This window comes from Dermacentor albipictus, chromosome 7, assembly GCF_038994185.2.
Source record: "Dermacentor albipictus isolate Rhodes 1998 colony chromosome 7, USDA_Dalb.pri_finalv2, whole genome shotgun sequence".
In the NCBI taxonomy this organism is placed as follows: domain Eukaryota; kingdom Metazoa; phylum Arthropoda; class Arachnida; order Ixodida; family Ixodidae; genus Dermacentor; species Dermacentor albipictus.
In genome coordinates, this window is record NC_091827.1 from 69108901 (window position 1) to 69121688 (window position 12788).

Genomic DNA, 12788 nt, shown 5'->3' on the forward strand with positions numbered 1-12788 from the left:
TGAAGAAGTTTCGCTGGTGGTTAGGAGAACGCTCAGCTTGCCCAAGGTGCGGGAGTTAGCGCTTGACGTTTCTTTCCTGATTTATGTTTGCTTTACGATCCTAACTACTCACCCTCGCATCTCCTTAGGCGATTGATCCATCCGTATGATTAAAGGTTACTATCTCTCAGTGCCTTTAAAAGTACGGGGGTCGGCCCTTTTTGTCGCATGGGCGCCTGCTCGGTATTTTGCCATAAGCTTACGTGATCGGTCGCTTCAACTCTATACAGTGCACGGATTTCGTGCGACGGTATATATGGATGATCGTTCTTTCTTTCTCTCTCTACTCTTCCCGCGCTTTGTCTTTTTTGTTTTCTCACGCTCCTCTATGTATTCCTTTTTCTTTTAAAAGCCGTCGCCGGTGGCGACGACGCCCATTTCTCCTGCGTTCGCGCTCGCATCCGCATCTCTCGGAAACGGGGGTAAAAGACACTTGCAGGAAGGCAGGAAGTTCCAGACCACGAAGCGGGAAGGAGGAGGTGGGGGGGGGGGGGCTATACTATAGCTGTGGTGGTGGGGGAGGGGGGAGGGGGGAGGAGAGAGCTGGGTGATACGATAGAGAACAACCAGGCGGCCGCGTTCGTCTCCTTTCTGTTCGCCGCCTCCTCCGCGGTGTAGGCAGCGAAAATCCGGGTGCCTGCCTGTTTGCCTGTCCTTCCTAGCCGGAATCGGCGGAAACGCCGCGCGAGGCGCCTACTTCGACAGCCGTAGCGACGGTTTTTTTTTTTTTTTTTTTTTATACGAAGCATGCTAGCCGCACAACCACGCTCTTCCTTGCTGCGCCGCGCGCGGCCGCGTAGCTACCATATGACGTCATAACAGCTGCAAAAGCGGAGGCTCAACTCGTGCGCTCGCTTGCGGCCGCGTAGCTACATAGCCGCGTCTCAGCTCGGGCGCTCGCCTGCATGAGTTGTTTCTTCGTCTAGCCGATCCAAATATAGCCAAGCAACAACAGTTCACCAGGTTAAACAGTGGTTAAGCCCAAATATAGCCAAGCAACAGCAGTTCACCAGGCTAAACAGTGGTTAAGTCACAGCCATTTTTTTTCCTCCAATGCCAACAGCGGAGACGCATCACGGAGCTCGGTGTACGAGTAAGGGGGAGCCTTAAAAGCTGGTATGGGAGGGTAAAGAGTACAGGCTGTAGCTTTGGTGTAGATGTTTTTCTGTACTGTTTTCTTTTCTATATTCTTTCTTAAACAAAAACTTGCAAGAAGGGATTTCCCGCCGCCGTAAATCAGTGGCCATGGCGTTCTGCTGCTGAACGCCAAAGGACCTGGGTTCGACTCGCAACCGCGGCGGCACGAGTAAATGGATTAAGTGGATTGTCACCATCCCTATATACCGCCACGGAAGTACTCGACCCCATCTACCGTCTAGCGAAACTACAAACCAACGGAATTGGCTGTTTTCAGTAGTTGCAAGTGCGCGCGGGATCGTTGTTCTTTCTTTAGTTTCATTTGCTGATTTGAATTTGCAGAATCTAAGATTGGGACGAAAGGCGGAAACGCTTGCGCACTTGTACGTACTTTGCTGAACGTTAAGAGCTCTCGAGTCATCAAAATGAATGCGGAGCCGCCCACTACACGGCGCCCCCTCGTTTATCCCATTGCGCCTTTTCGGTACGTTAAACCACGGCCTCCGAGAATGCGTGACGTGCCCGCGACGGCCCTGGATCTTGGAGGCCATGGTTAAGCACCGTTTTTTTTTCTTCTTTATTTCGTAGAGAGAACTTAAGCGCTTGTGTCTGCGAGAGCTGCGAGCATGGTGATTCAGCCACCATACATAGGAGTGATTTGATTTCCAAAACGTAGGTTTACTTTCCGGAACATCGTCCTTCTGTCTATGAGAAAACTCTATGACTGTGCATGTGGATAACTTTGAACAAAATATTAATTTATTCAGTCATTAATTTATTTTTTTGCCGTATAACATTGAGCAATGGGAGTAGCCGAAGTGCTCTTCAATCTCTTCACGCAACCCCTGTACAAGAGACCATAAAATATCGCGTTATAAATACTGCGTTATAAGTATTGCGTCAGAAAGACGAAAGCATAATTTATGACGGCACAATAACCTCTATAGCTACAACGACCTCTGTACCCATCATTCCCGTGGTTGTTTAATGATTGCAGCGGCAGAGGTACTCCCCCAGCAGTTCTTACGTCGAAAGCTCTATGGGAGCTGGCGTCGCCAAGGAGGGAAGTACGCACGGATGCCGCCCGTGAAAACGGCGTCAAAGAACGCGTGCGCCTGCCTTGCACGGCCCGTTGCCGTTTCGCTCTTGCTAAAATGGGCAGGCAGGCCCCTCCGGGGGGAAAGGGAGAAGGCGCCACCGGAAGTGTGACCGGAGAAGTTTTCAAGCTACTCTCTCTCTCTCTCTCTCTCTCTCTCTCTCTTTTTCCTCCTTCGAACCCCTCGGCCTTGTAGCGCGGATCACGTCTTTTGGGAGACTTTCTCTTTTTTTCTCTTTTCTTTTTCCATATTTGCTTTCAGCGAGCGGCGTCTTTCACTGGGAATGCTTTTCTTGACGGTGTCGTGTCTTTTTTTTCTTTTTTTTATGGCATGATATTATAAGAGGGGTTGGCGCTTTTGGTGGCGCTGACTGCTCGTTCTCGCATGACAAAACAATATGAAATCAGAAAAAAACACTTTAAAGCACAGAAATCACAAAAGAAGCGCCTGAAAAAAAAAAGAATGCAGTCTGAACACAGAGCACAGAGCACGAACACATGCGAAGCTCTGCACACGCTACCACAAAACCGTTTAATGTAATACAAGAACACGCACGAACATGTAAACATTCTTCTTCTTTCGTGCCACTGGCCTTTTGAAAGGATCGCTGTGTCACACGCTGGTCGACGCGGACGGCGACGGTGTCGGAGCGTCTGTGCATTTAATAGAGAGTTTTATATTAGGGGCACGCAAGCGTTGTAACCTGCTAAGTTTGTGGCCACAGTACTGCGCATGCGCAGTACCGTGGCCACAAACTTAGCAGGTTGCAACGCTTGCGTGCCCCTAATATAAAACTCTCTAATCTTGCAACTACGTTGCGCTGTGGACAGACTAAATTTCTGACGTTGCCCTAGTGTCGCCGTCATGATCATCATCATCATGAACGCTTTATTCTATGTCCTGCTGCGGTACAGAAAGCGTCTCTCGCAGTCCTGTGAATGCCCTAGTCCCCCTTTCCCGTTTATCGAGCATCACCTTCATAGGGCGACATATTTTGCTTAGATTGCGTTCCTGACGCAACATCCTATATTTCTAGAATTCTGTGTTGAGCGGCAAGGGGAAAAATGCGCGCGTATATGTTATGTGTTGCGCAGATGAACAGACGTGGCGAAGTTTTCAAGTTACTCTGAAATGACTGTCGAATACGGCGAACTGGTGAAGAATAAAGCTGTCAAAGTAGTCGAATGGCTCTTTGACGTGTGGCTCGTCTATACACCCGGAAACATTAAGGAAAACCAGACAAAAAAAAAGAGGAAGCACACAGGAAACATACAAGAAGGCAGGAAAGACGCTTCCTGTATGTCTCCTGTGTGCGTCCCTTTTTTTTTTGCTGGTTTTTCTTAATGCAATGCACCAACTAGCCGAACAACGTCTTTTACTAGAACACACTGAAACATTACGTAGTGCGTGGCCGTAGGACGAAAGAGCGAAGTGAAGGATCAAGAACAATATGGCACAGGCGTCGCGCGCAGGTTTTCTATTCTGTACTCCGCCGTCAAATTCAGCGACATTGTCCAATCCGCCATCTTATCAGCGTTGATTGGCTCGCAGGGCTGTTGCGGCGTCTCTGATTGGTTCGGCAGCGCCCTCATGCAGGAAATTGACAGCATCCGGACAGGCGTAACGGGTGAACTATATATGGATGAGCGTGAACACGCGTTTATCTCTGCAACAGAGCAGACGACAGTTAGTAAAGGGTTGTTTATCGAACAGAGCGATGAATAGGAAGGAAGGCAAGTGCTGCTGAGAGGCGCACTGTAGCTGTCAAAATCGAGAGCCTGAACGATGGTCAGCGGAGAGGAATAGGGGTGCGGTGGGAGTAAAGGACAGGCAGAGAGAATACTGAGCCAGGGAGGGAACTGTACTGTGCATAATGATTACTAAAAGCAACTAGGTCATCATTGCTCCCTGAGTGTTCGGTCGCACTATCACTTCGTTGAGTGCCTTTGCCAGTCGCAAACAAACGATAGTATGGGCGAGGTATAGACGGATGAAATTGTGGTCCGGTCGTCGTTTACTGTCTGATCAATCGTGTGGCGTCTTCCGATGGATTACTTCACTTTTTAAACAGCCGTTTGATCGATATCCTTCCATTACATCTTGATCGTCTTTCCGAATAGAGTTTTGTTAGTTATCAGCTCATGTTGTGCCGTCCATGCCTTTCGCATTCTTTTGCCGTGCAAGCTCTTTCAACGAAGTGCGGTCCTCCAAGAATCCCGCGATAACACATTAACGCTTTTTTTTTCTTCTTCTCGCGTGGGCCCGTTTAGCTCGATTTTAAAGCAGGGATGACGACTCGAAAGATGTCGGAAGAGGTGGTGAGCTCGCCTCTGACCTTCTACCCCCTCCTCCTCCTCCACCCCGCCCCCTAGTTCGAGCTGTGGCGGCGGTTCAAATGCGAATGGCGAAACCCGCGAAGGGCCTCTTAGGTGTGTTGATTCACGCATTAAAGGAAAGACGCAATTGTCGGGGTTCGTAAACATTCTTTAAGCTTTATATACACGTACCTGTAGATGCCTGATGGAGAAAGTTTTACGAATGTGGTCGCGAAACCCTGTGGCGACCTAATACCCCGCAAGTGGCCGTTGTTGACGCGACCTACAATGGTGGCGATGCGTTTTTATTACAACTCCTATGCCGCGAAAGACGACAAATGTCGTACCAAATGCTTTGACAAACACCCTTGAAACATTGTGTTTGTGTGCGAATGCGACGGTTTTATACGGATAAAAACTGGGTCATGGGTGTTGTTGTAACCCTGCTTTTAACGCGGGCCAGTCCTGGAGGCAGTGAGGTTAAAGGCGCGGGATTAGTTCCCGATACCAGTGCACCACGTGCCTCGCAAGCGCTTAAGAGGAGCAGCCGAGTGATGTGACGTAGAGGGGCACGTGACTGGAGGAGCGACGATGGCTGCGAAGCTGAAGCTGTGGGCGCTGGACTGCGCTTGCTCTTCACCACACTGCGCTCTACGGGGTGGTTCTAAAGAGACCGACTGTTCGTTCATATTTATTTATTTATTTATTTATTTATTTATTTATTTATTTATTTATTTATTTATTTATATTTTGCAACCAATAACACGCGTCGGAGACTTGATAATACACAAAATGCAGTAGGTATATATTGAGTGTGCGTGGTTAAATTGCGGCAGCTATGGTCAGTGTTTAGCGAGTTCTATAAAGACGGCTGCATGATATGTCATACGGTATTAGATGTATCTTGCTTATGAGCAGCAAACGCGATGTCAAACGTGAGTTAATGACATCTTAGTTGAAATCAAGAAAAAGAAATGGGCATGGGCAGGACATGTAATGAGGAGGAAAGATAACCGATGGTCATTAAGGGTTACGGACTGGACTCCAAGGGAAGGGAAGCGTAGCAGGGGGCGGCAGAAAGTTAGGTGGGCGGATGAGATTAAGAAGTTTGCAGGGACGACATGGCCACAATTAGCACATGACCGGGGTTGTTGGAGAAGTATGGGAGAGGCCTTTGCCCTGCAGTGGGCGTAGCCAGGCTGATGATGATGATGAGCAGCAAAGCAGACGCAGTCGTTGCGCTGCTGTGTTTCGGTTCACGACAGGTGACGCTCCGCGTTCGCAGACAGCAGGTGGTATAGGCACCAGCAGATCGCAGTGGCGTGATAACTCACACGTGACCACGAGGTGAGGGAAGTCCCGCCATAGTTGACAGGTGATCATCGAGTGATAGGTTTTTGGGGATGCCATCGCATTACAGTAACGGGAGTGAAGCATGAAGGCAGACCTGTGACCTTTTACTGCGCCTCGAGTAAAAAAAAAAAAACGTGATGATAATAATTTCGCGGAAGCTCGACGAGTCCCTCACGTGACACAACGGCGCGCAACTGTTGCAGGCTCGGCATTGTTAATACAGGAACAAGCATTGTCCCCGCTGCGAGGGAACGTTCTTCTAAGATGGCGGTGGCTTCAGCGCTGTCTGGCTGTATACAGTGAAATGCGGCCGAGTCGGAACAAGAAGCGATTCGCTCTTTCACTCTCGGTTTCGTTACAACGTAGCCTCACTGTGCTTCACCGGACAATTGGGAGCGTTTACGCAGTTCGTATTCCTTGGTTTGCTTGCAACATCTAGAGCAGAATTCACCCAGAAACCCAGCAACCTGGATTGACATGCCAGGCGATCAGCGCGGCTAACACTCGAGCATATCATTGAAGTTTGTTTTTCGATCTCTTTCTTTCTCTCTCTAGAGCAGAAAAGCAGCTTCACTATACAGCGGAATGCTTCGTTTTAAGGGAGCAAAATGCGCCGTCTTTCTCTTTTGTTCAAACGTGGTTTAGCTGCGCGTGGCCACACAATGGCGAATATATTCTTGAGTGTCCTCTCGGCCCGGACCTTTGTTCAGTGAAATACTGAGCGTACCCGTTGTAACAAGCGCGTTTGACTCATTTCGTATGCGCCCGCATCTCCGTGACAACGAAAGAGCTGTGTTCTCTTTGTTTTGTTGTTAACGAGTTCTTACGTTTGCGATGTGACGCGACTATACCAGACAGTAAAGAGGCTTTCTTTAACGTGGCTTACCCGTCTCCTGATATTTTTTTATTTATTTACATCATACTGCAGGCACGTGTGGCCCAAGCAGGAGGGGCAAGGCAACACATAAAAATACTCGTACAAAAGGGGGAATTGCAGTATATAAAACTTAGCAAATGAAACAACATAACACAAAACAGCAGTGTTATTTAAGAAATACTAATAATATGAGTCTGAATTGATTCAGGGCAGTTCAGATGACGGAAAGGGATGAAATTACATTCTTCTATAGTTCGAGGAAAGAAAGAAAATTTTAACGGGTTTGTCCTGGCAACGTAAGGGGAGAGAGCGAGGGTGTGGGAATGGCGGGTTTTCCTGGATGCAGAAAGAGCTATGTATGGACTACAGGATCTAAAGAAAACTTACGGTTTATGAAGGAGTAAAGGAACTTCAGACGTATTTCGCCTGGACTCTTCTCGACCGTATTTGGAAAAAATAAAATGTATGGCTCTTCTCCGCATCCTTTCAAGGGCGTTAATGTTGATTTTGGTAAACGGGTCCCAAATAGCGCACGATTATTCCAGTTTGGGTCGAATAAAACTGATTGGTGATGAGCGTGCGTGTTGTTACCGCGCGTTTGTTATCATTGCACGTTGGGTTGCAAGTCGAAGCTTTGTCATCGATAGGCAACAAGGCAAGAAGCCGAAAGGATCGGAGCAAGTATTAGCTCTGGTGAGACACCGGGCAAGAACACGAGTAACGACGCGCGGTTGACTTTGTTCGCAAGCAGTGCTTCCACCTGCGGTCTACTTTTTTGATGTGCTTGCGCTGACATTTCTACAACGAACGCATGACACAACAGTTCTGGTTCCGGATTCGCAAGGCAGCTCGTACGGCAGACCTGTCGGCAAGAGAAGGCGGCGGACGACCGCAGCAACGAATCTATGAGGATCGAAGACGGCGGGCAAGTGGCGTAGTTCTTACGAACGAGAAGATACGTGAATTCGGACTCTGGTGCGAGCCGCCTTCCGATGTCGGGCATTTCTTATGACGTCTCCTTTAGGCGGGGGGTCCCTGCAGGATGTGGTGGGAAGGGAACTCCTCTCTTTGCCCCGGAAGCCTCTTCTTGCACCTTTCATCTTCGAAACCGACGAGAGGCTCAAAGCTGCGTAACTACCTATGTGTGACAGCGCGCCTTTGTGTACTTGCGTGTCGCTATCGATGCCAATTAAACCTTCTTTGGCCCCTCACTGAGAAGAAGCTAAACTACCGTGAAAACACGTGCAGATTGTAGGTTTCGTTTATTTCTTGTCTTCCATTGGTAAATCCCCTTGTAAATCCCCTTCGCATGACTGATGACTCGTTATAGAATGGCGAATGGTGTATGTGCACGCACGTAGTGCCTTTTCCAAATGAAAATTGTCAGAACTAGAGCGCTGAGAAAGGAAAGGTTGGCAGAAGATACATCGCCAACGTTTGTTTTCTCTCAATGGATCACTTCTATGTTTCTGTCAACGAGAGCTTTAGCCTTGTTGGTACGGCGCTGCTAAAGGAAGGAAAGAAAGAAAGAGAGAGAGAGAGAGAGATGATGATGATGATGATTTGGGATTTGGGAGAGAGAGAGAGGCAAAGGAAAGACAGGGAGGTTAACCAGAGGTCATCTCCGGTTGGCTACCCCGTACTGGGGGAGGGGGCAAAGGGATGCGATATGTGAGATAGAGAAAAGGGTAACAAAGCAAATCAGAAACTAAGGCACGCAAATTAAAGAACCGCAGGTCAGAGAGACGAAGCTCAACACCACAGCGCTACATACATACTTGTGACAATGTTTTTTGCTTTTTTGTCGACGCGCATCGGTTGCTGAGCTCTCGCCTGTGTCTGTCTGCGTTGCAGTGGCGGCTGCCTTAATAAAGCAAATCAGAAACTAAGGCGCGCAAGGAACCGCACGTCAGAGAGACGAAGCTCAACACCACAGCGCTACATATATACTTCTGACAATGTTTTTGCTTTTTTGTCGACGCGCCTCGGTCGCTGAGCCTGTGTCTGTCCGATTTGCAGTGGCGGCTGCCTGGTTCGTGTGCGGGCCCAGGTGATGACGCGGGACGACTCGACGGGCGGCTGGGTGCCGCTGGGCGGCGGCGGCCTGAGCAGCGTGTCGGTGCGCAAGCGCTGCGACCTGCAGCAGCCGGCGGCGGCGCCCAACAGCAACGCGGCCGGCGCCTGCTGCTACCAGATCACGGGCGAGCGCGAGGCCCGCGTGCTGCTGTCGTGCGCCATCGGGCGGGACTTCACGTACAACAAGGTGATGCCCACCTTCCACCACTGGCGCGCCGGCGAGCACAAGTTCGGCCTGACCTTCCAGACGTCGGCCGACGCCCGGGCCTTCGACAAGGCGGTGCGCATCGCCATGGAGGACCTGCTGGACGGTACGCGCTGGTTACTGCATGCTGCATGCTGTGCGCACGGCACCGCGCGGTCTCAATCAATCAATCAAGCAATCAATCAAGCAATCAATCAATCAATCAGTCAGTGGGTCGGTCAGTCGGTCGGTTGGTCGGTCGGTCGGTCGGTCGGTCGGTCGGTCGGTCGGTCGGTCGGTCGGTCGGTCGGTCGGTCAGTCAGTCAGTCAGTCAGTCAGTCAGTCAGTCAGTCAGTCAGTCAGTCAGTCAATCAGTCAGTCACTCAGTCAGTCAGTCAGTCAGTCAGTCAGTCAGTCAGTCAGTCAGTCAGTCATTCAATCAGTCAGTCAGTCAGTCAGTCAGTCAATCAATCAATCAGTCAGTCAGTCAGTCAGTCAGTTAATCGATCGATCAACCAATCAATCGATCGATCAATCAGTGTTTATTATTACATAAAATACTATACAGATAGTGGTACACAGAAGGAGGTCCCATAGTTAATTAAAACTGAATTGGGACCTCCTGTTCATGGTTAACATAAAAGTTCATTTGGCAAGCAACAGCAGCTCAATCGGTACAATTGCAGTAATGATGAATAATGAGATACAGATATAAGTGGACGAAGTAATTAATAGACAAGATATGGGCAGTAAGCAATATTGCGAAACTATATAAAACTAAAGTAAAAAGGAAGAAAGAAAGAAACTTAATACTTGTACTATGTGTAGCGGAGTTTGGCGGGGAAAAAAAGAAATAAGTGTGAGTCGGCATGAAAACGCGAAGCAGCGCAGGAAACAACAGACGAGGGAGACGAATCGTATGCCGTGAGAAGCTTCGTCAAGCGCCATTTTGCCCCTGTTATCGGCGGGGAAATAAAGTTAAAGAAAAAAAGAAAACTAAGAAAATAATCTAACGTCCCGCATCTGTAATCACACGTGGTCATGTCGGATCCCGTATGGAAAAATCGTACGGTCCCATATAAACCCGTGTGAATACATGCGACTTGTGGTACGGTGCATACAGACGCACTTTTTTTTTTTTTTAGCACGATGGAAAATCGGGCTTCTCCCTATAGCCGTTCTGTATACAGCTGACCACCTCGCGGTTGGTCGTGCCACTTCCCGCCACGGCGGGCACGCCTGCGTTGTGGCAGTTTTGTGTCGGCCGTCGCGCGCACGCTGGCCGTTACGGAACGGAACTGTAGGGACGCCCCGGTCCCCCTGCTGACGAGGGAGAACTCGTTCAGCTTTTCGTATATCACACCCCAGCTTTCACACGCCGCAAGTCTTCGAGCTGCGTCCCCGTTCTCTGCCCTATTAAATTAGGTATGCGTTCTATACTGATAGGGCAGGAGCTTGTTTACTGTGTTGAAAGGCGCGAGATTACCTTTCCTCGTTTGCATTCCCTCTCAGCGAATCCCAACCTTTCCCAGCGCTGTACCGATATCGCTGGCAATAAAAGAAAGGACGGGAGTGCGCCATAGAGTTTCTCACTATATTCCCTAGACTGAAATCTGGCGCTGCTACACTGTGATATGCATGGGAAAGCTGGTGTATTGTGACCTCGGATTGGCTTCGTTCTCGGAGAGCCTTCAGGCGTCTTGCCTTGAAGACTCGCCTGGCTAGTCTGTCACAACGATTCATTCTCTACTAAAAAGCACGTAACAAGCTGGTTTAGCTTTATTATTACACAAAAACATGTTTTGTTCAATTACGAGAACTTGTTATTGCATCTACAATTGTATGAAACGTAAACAAGTATCAGCGGGCCGCTAAAGTTGGAGGACAGACGACAAGATTCGCATTCGCTCTTCTTCACTGGGTTATGCATTGTAGGCGAGTAAACTTCATTGGAAGGTGTAATACGGGTGGAACGAAAACCTTTCGTTAAGATTTTACTTGTAGGAGCACGTTATTTGTGTAGCCATATCCACGTTTTAAACTAAGCCTCTTACAACACCAACCAACACAAGCCTTGCAGACTATGCATATACCGTCATTCCCATGACGGCACAGAGCCCCTTCGGAAACTCCTATAGGCGGTGGTGCGCCGTATTTCCCTCTAGGTATTATAGTGAGAAACTCTATGGAGTCCGCACATGGGTCCGCACTTTTACCACATTGCTGGCTAAAAATGTGACATGTGCAGCAGCTGCACGGTTGGAAAAAGCGCTCCTTTGTGAACAGAACCAAACAATCAAACAAAAGCTCGTGCTTTCTATTGCGGAGGGCCATTGCGAAAAAAAAAAAAAGGAAGGCCTACGTCGCTACAGAGGCTCATTGAACAAATGCACGGCTTCGTTTCTTAGTTGTTATTGTGCTTGCGGCAGAGTACGGCCTCTCGCCAACGGCGACAATGCAGAGGAAAGACATAAACAAAAGAAAGAACAGCTGTTGCGTGTGACTGTATGTAGTAAATGCGTTGCCGTGGAGAGCCAGCATGTATGCTGTGGCGTAACTGGAATGTGCCACACGGGACAGGTTATCTGTGATGTAACACGTATCAGTCTGCCAGGGCCAGTGGAACATGCGCTCGAAAATCATGATCTGCTTCCGACGAGTCGGCCCAGCTAGCGTCATTTGTCAGGTTTCTATCAGGCCGACCCGCGTATTTCTGTCGCCTTATTACTGGTGTATAACGACACGTAGCCAGGGGAAAAAAAATAAGCAGTGTCGGCGACATCTTGGAAGCGCGCGGCGTTCGACAGAACGTAGCTGATTTTTTTTTTTTTTCGCCGCACGCTGCGAGATTAGAAAGTAGAAAGTTTCATCCCGTCCGTAAACGGTGTTACCATTGCCGAAATGCCTGTTTTACTGATGACGTAAACGTGATGCCGACGATTTATTGGCATCCCCTTTGAAACAAATGGCATGGCATGGTGACCACAAATGGTCACCATGCCTGTTAGAGCTAATCAGGTATGCTATACATGCTTTTCATTCTACCATTTTGTATGCATTCCCTTAATCCCTTTTTTTTTCTTCCCTTAAACTTCTGTATCTACCTCGTACCGCTACATATGCCTGTAGCGGATCCCCTCCTATCAATCGGGCATGAGCTGCCGCATTGGCGTCGCCACCTAGTGGCGCTCAGTTTAACCAGACAGTGCTCAGATTTGTTATGACAATGACCAACCGTATTCTACTCGGCTGCTGCTGTTAAAGCGTCGTTGCGATATAGTCATTTACATAAAGTTCTTTCGTAATTCTCAATCGGCGAGAACATTCATGTTACACGAAAACGTTTATAAGGCGTTACAGTTAGACAAACTGTCGCCAGATGTTACCATCGTTTGCACTGCCATCCACGTCTCTGATAAGCCGGTACGTATTCCATGTAGGATAATACGGTTACGGACAAGTGACGCTCCGTGGTTGTCTATCCGCGAACGCATTGCTTGTTTACTGAGTGCAGGAACACCGGAGTTAAAGGCGTAAACTGCTGCACTGGTGGCGTCATCTTGCGGCCATCTGCTGAACCACGAAATGTCCGATACGTTATCTTGCGCTTCGTGATGTTCTCTTCGAAAGAAACGAGTCACTGTACTTCCGTGATTATGTTGCTGCCAACGCTTTCCTTCGCGAGCAAATTTGCTATAGTGCACAACCCG

The 12788-nt window shown here is 48.7% G+C and overlaps 1 protein-coding gene across 8 annotated transcripts in view; it reads left to right on the forward strand.

Moving 5' to 3' along the window:
• Nucleotides 1-12788, forward strand: part of Spred (Sprouty-related protein with EVH-1 domain) — a 213667-nt gene that overhangs the window by 184916 nt on the left and 15963 nt on the right. For all 8 annotated transcript variants that reach the window (XM_070522349.1, XM_070522348.1, XM_070522350.1 and 5 more), the window contains one exon: nt 8838-9205. In XM_070522349.1, the coding sequence (XP_070378450.1) occupies nt 8872-9205 (334 nt within the window). In that variant the 5' untranslated portion in view covers nt 8838-8871. The remainder of the gene's footprint in view (nt 1-8837; nt 9206-12788) is intronic.